Raw genomic sequence first — 5,236 nt, forward strand, 5'->3', positions numbered from 1 at the left:
CACACACGCACACGAAATGAAAAGCTGCAGCACTGCGTCAAGCTCGCCCCGTTCTCACCTGGCCCGCGCCGTGTATCTCACGCCCCTTCTCATCCAGCAGCACAGGCTCCACTCCAAAGAACGGCAGCTGAGAGGCCATAAGTAGACGTTATGAGTGCGCAGGGGCAGGAGGGAGGAGCAGGGCGTAATCTAGAGCCACCTTTTGTAATTGTTGCCAATAAGTGATGCCCGCCCCGTGCATGTTTCGCCGCAGGCATATGCGGCAGAAGAGCGCCTTGGCGCCGGCTCAACACCAGACATTGCCGCAGCCGTGAGCGCAGGACAGCGGAGCGCCTCGTCCAAGGAGCGGCTGTAAGGCCAGCAAAAGCGGTCACGGTCTCCTCGACTGCCCCGCCCACCGTGGCACTGCCGGGCTTGGTCTCCCAGGCGAAAGGCATGGGGCTGATCATGGCGGCACCGGTCTCTGCGTTTGGGAGGTTCAAAATTGGCGGGCGCATCATGTGCATTTATAACCAGCATGGATGGTGCTTATACATGCAGACTGCCTGTGCTGCAGCTGGGCCATGAAGTAGCGCGGCGACATGCTGCTAGCCTGGTTCAAGCTCCCACATGGCTCAGACAGGCATGTGATAGGCGGCATATCGATCGGCACACGGCGCACTCACACCCCCCAACACATACACACACGCGCACACAAGCACGCACACGCACACGCACACACGCACACACACTCACACGCACCTGTCTGCCACCAGGTGTCGATGATGGGGCACCGCCCCTCACCCACCACCTGCGTAGCAAGGGCAGACGTGCCAGTTGGTGCCAGACTCGCCCAGGCCGCGCCCCGACCACATTGCCATGCGGCTGTTTTTGGGGAAAGCTGGCGAAGCTCAAATCGCTGCAGCTACCCAGGGTGGCGGAGTGGACACCGTGGCAGATGCCCTGGATCTAACATAAACAAACCTGCCACACATTGACAAAGTACACAACTGCGCTGGGGTGTAGGCAGCTTGATGGCTCAAACACTAAACAAACAGCATGATACCGGAGCACAAACTGCGCGACTCACCTTGTGGAACCATTCCCAGGCGTGTGGGTTGATGGGCTCCCCCACGGTCCCCAGTATCTTCAGGCTGCTGCGGTCGTGTGACGTCACCCACTCGTCACCGTGCTGCATCAGGGCGCGGATCAGGGTCGGCGCCGTGAAGAAGATGCGCACCTGTTTGGTTGGTTGTGTGTGTACGTGTGCATGTCAAGTATACAATACAGGTGTCAGGGCGGTAGGATTCGGAACTGGATGTTCGCAAAAAAATGCACGGGGCTGCCCGGGAAGGCGAGGTGGTCCAACGGGTCCAGCGCGCGCGGCCCTCCTCCCCGCGCCATCAACAAATGCCGATAGCAAAGTTGCCAAGGCCGCGACCTGCGCCCACCCCTCCAGGGCCCGCCCCGCCCACCCTGTACTTCTCCACGAGCCGCCAGCAGCGCCCCGGGTCTGGGTACGCGGGGGTGGAGCCGAAGATGACGACCGTGGCGCCGTTGAGCAGGGGGCCGTAGGTCAGATAGGTGTGGCCCGTGATCCAGCCGCAGTCCGCGGTGCACCTGCGGGGGTTTTGGGGGAGAGGGGTGGCGTGCAGAAGGGCGAGCGTTGGTGGGTGATGGCACGAAGGGTGTATCGGCGTGTCAGGGCAGGCAAGGGGGAGCACCTGCGGGTGGGCGGCGCCAGGAGGGCGGCAGCGGGCTGGCCGCGACGATCCTCTCTGGGGCGCCATGGACCGGACTGGACCGGAATGGAGCGGCCGCCAGTCCGGACTGGACTGGACTGAACTGCTGAACCCCGGCAGTCCAACTGACAGCGTCAGCACTGGGGCGCACCAGTAGACGTCCCCTGGCCTGCAGTCAAAGTAGTACTTTGTCCCTATGCCGGCCTGCACCATGTAGCCGCCCACCTGGAGCAGAGCGTTGATCGTGGACAGCAAGTGCAGGATGTGGGCATGTCAAAACGGGCGAGCCGAGTGAGTTCTCCTTCCCCTGAAGGCTTAAGGCGCGTGGTGTGCAGATAAGACGCCATGCAGGGGTGAAAACTGAAAACACCCCGAACCTGATGGTCAAGTACAAACGCCAGGACAGATGTATGCCAATACAAGAGCCATCCACATGTGCATGCACAGAGAGGGGCACCCTGGCTTGGGGCCCCCTCACCCCGCACCGTGTGCAGGACGCCCTTGGGCTTGCCGGTGGAGCCTGATGTGTAGAGCATGAACAGAGGGTCCTCTGGGTTGGGAGCGGGGGTGGGGTGGGGTGAGGGTGGGGGGAGAAACGGGTCCAGAGCATGAGCACGGTCCTCTTTGGTAGGGTGGAGGGTGGGGCGAGGGGGGGAAAGACAGGCGTCCAGAGCACACGCGGCTGGCCGGGGGTTGGAGGGGGGTGGAGGAGAGCCAGGTGGCGTTTGTTGGGAGGGATATGAGCGCTGTGAAGTTCAGCTGGAGTCGAGAGTTCTGCTTTGATCGGAGCAAGTGTGGCCCAATCAACAGGTACATGACAGTTGCAGACCAAGGACGTGGCAGGCCGCGGCACTCTCGTTGCAGCAGCTCCAAACGGTGGCGTCACACGCGCCACCTGCTGCCGTGGACTAGTCCATGTCAGAACCCCAGCCACACGAATATGATTTGGGACCCACCCGCGTCCATCCACTCTGGCGAGCAGAACTCTGGGCGGCTCCTGATCTCGTCGTGCCACCAGCAGTCTCGGTGGGGCGTCCAGGGGGTCTCCTCCCTGGTGAAGTGCGATTCACAGGCGAGGCGCCAAGTATTAGAGAGGGGCCGCCGCCGCAGGGCTCAGCCGAGCAAAGCGGCTGCAGATGCTAATCGTCGTTTCCTGGCCACGCGGGCAACCCAGTCCACACCAAGTTGCCAGCGCACTCCGCACGCTCAAGCCGAACACCTGCAAGACAATCGCGAATGTAAACGCACCCTTGCAGGACCTTTCGCTGCACAGAAACACCCGTTTTCACTTCCAAAAGCATTCAGGCGCGCGACAAAACGGCCTGCCCCCTCCCCCAGGGCCCCCCCTCACCTGGGCAGCGCGCTCTTCTCGTACACCAGCACGCGCCGCACGTCGCTGTACCCGCTGCCGCGCGCCATCTCCAGTGCGGAATCCACTATGCCCTTCAGGCCCACCCTCTTGGTGCCGCGCATCACGGCGCTGGCGGTGATGATGACGCGCGCCCTGCGGCGCGGGCGGGCGCGTCGGGGCACGCGGTTCAGAGCGGGGTGATGTTGGGCGCGGCGGGTGTGGGGTCTGAGCGGGCGGCGAGAAACTGCCGGGGCTTGCGGGCGGGGCGGCCGGGGCCCGGCTGCGGCAGGACGCCCCGGCGAAGCCGGCGGGGTTGACCTCTCAAGACAGCTGCTGGGGGCCCGGTCAAAACAGTCAATGCGTGCCCTCATGGCATCATAATAGTGCGGAGCCGTCTCCAAACCCTGTCCTGCCAAGCGACACTCCTCCCCTAAAACTTGAAGGCCAAACCACGATCCTGCAAAGCCACCCCTCCCCCCACCAACCATCCAAAAGCCAAACACTACCCGCAACCACACCCTCCCCAGGCCCTGCGCCCCGCCCACCCGCAGTCCTGGACTCGCTGAGCCAGGCTCTCGGCGCTGAACCCGGCAAACACCACAGAGTGGATGGCCCCGATGCGCGCGCAGGCCAGCATGGCGATGGGCAGCTCGCCTGTCGGGGTTGAGGGGTCGCGGTTGCGGGTGTGCATGATTCGAGGCCGGGCGTTGGTCACCGAGGGGAAAAAGATCATGCAGCCATGCGGCACGGCAGGTGCAACCAAGGTGCCAACCACGCACGCCCTATGACGTTGGAGGCACGGGCGCGCGCAGCGCTGGGTCGCAATTTCGAGGGTGGTGGCGTGATCTGGAGATCTTAGCGATCTAGGCGATCTGGCGCCGCTCACAGATCATTGGGAGGTAGAGGACGACGTTGTCGCCCTTGCGCACGCCCTGGCCGCGCAGCCAGTTCGCCTGACGGGGTTGGGCGGGGCGTAAGGCGAGACAGTCAGAAGTGGGGTCGACTTTGCAGTGAGCTCAACGGGCAGCGCGGGGCTGGCTGAAATGAGCAGCACTCGCATTGCCTCTTGGTGGGCGTCGCGTCCTCATGTGTCCTGCAAAAGCATGTGCTCGGTGGTGAATTCGTTTCTGTCTACGGTGTTGAGTAGATGCTGAATTGACCCCTGTTTCTGACGGCTGCGGGCCTCACCACTCTGCAGACCTCCGTGAGGACCTGCTGGTACCTGCAGCGGGGCCCGGATCAGATCAGATCAGATTGCAGGATCGCGGTGAGATCACTGGCCGCAAAACCAGCCACCTTCACCCCTTCCAGCGACTTCGGACGCAGCTCATTTACTCAACCTCGCTCCCTCGTCCCCGCGTTCTGCTGTTTGCACCAGCCTTCAGCACCCCCACCCTGCCCAACGCCGTCAGCGCCAATTGCCCCAGATCAGATCACAGGGGGTTGTGATCGAGCCTCACGTCATGGTCTTCTCGTGGCCGAGGTTGTTCCCCTCGGATATGAAGCACACGCGGTTCCCATTGCCGGCGATGACCCATCTGACGTTATTGGACACGTATGTGTGTGTGTGTGTGTGTGCGCGCGTGCGTGCGTGCGTGCGCGCGGGTGTGTATGTGTGTGCGTGTGTGCATGTGTGTGTAATGTGTTTGTATGTGCATTTACGCACGCGTGTGTGTATGTGTTGAATGCACAACAAAGTTGAAGGACGTGAGCAGCTGATGGTGGCCCGGGACCCGTCGCACCGCGCGCAAAGCCCCCAGGCCGCTGCACAAGGTGACGCGCCTGCCGCTCCCAAGCAGTGCACTTCGGCGGGAGCGGCGGCCTCGATCGCCTCGCAGGAATCAGACCACCCTCATCGCAGGCACTTCTGTCCGTGAGCCCCCACACCCACCACACACCCCACTGTCCTTGAGCCTCCACACCCTCCACACACCCCACACACCTAGACACTCAACCGCCCTGGACCCCGCCCCCGTCGCCTGTGCAGCGGCCCCCGCAGTCGCATGCTGACCTGTCGAGGCAGTTGTACGTGATGTTGGTCTTGCCGCCCTTGAACCACTGAATGTGGACGGGACCCCTCCGCGTGTCAAAGTTGTGCACATGGTGGTCTGCATCCCACTGCGGATTTGGCGGGTCACGAGAGGTTGTCAGGGCGGGTCGGGGT

The 5,236-nt window shown here is 63.0% G+C and overlaps 1 protein-coding gene across 1 annotated transcript in view; it reads right to left on the bottom strand.

Annotated features, from left to right (window-relative positions):
* Positions 1–37: 37 nt before the first annotated feature.
* Positions 38–5,236, bottom strand: part of MNEG_6356 (acetyl-CoA synthetase) — a gene marked incomplete at both ends in the record, with an annotated part of 6,357 nt that continues 1,158 nt past the window's right edge. The window contains 14 exons of the mRNA XM_014045167.1: positions 38–127; positions 399–463; positions 742–790; positions 1,070–1,219; positions 1,455–1,599; positions 1,873–1,946; positions 2,207–2,271; positions 2,678–2,772; positions 3,073–3,225; positions 3,618–3,726; positions 3,959–4,025; positions 4,273–4,294; positions 4,533–4,610; positions 5,084–5,190. Of these exons, the coding sequence (XP_013900621.1) occupies positions 38–127; positions 399–463; positions 742–790; positions 1,070–1,219; positions 1,455–1,599; positions 1,873–1,946; positions 2,207–2,271; positions 2,678–2,772; positions 3,073–3,225; positions 3,618–3,726; positions 3,959–4,025; positions 4,273–4,294; positions 4,533–4,610; positions 5,084–5,190 (1,269 nt within the window). The remainder of the gene's footprint in view (positions 128–398; positions 464–741; positions 791–1,069; positions 1,220–1,454; positions 1,600–1,872; positions 1,947–2,206; positions 2,272–2,677; positions 2,773–3,072; positions 3,226–3,617; positions 3,727–3,958; positions 4,026–4,272; positions 4,295–4,532; positions 4,611–5,083; positions 5,191–5,236) is intronic.

The sequence above is a fragment of the Monoraphidium neglectum genome (genome assembly GCF_000611645.1).
Source record: "Monoraphidium neglectum strain SAG 48.87 unplaced genomic scaffold scaffold01024, whole genome shotgun sequence".
Taxonomy (NCBI): Eukaryota; Viridiplantae; Chlorophyta; class Chlorophyceae; order Sphaeropleales; family Selenastraceae; genus Monoraphidium; species Monoraphidium neglectum.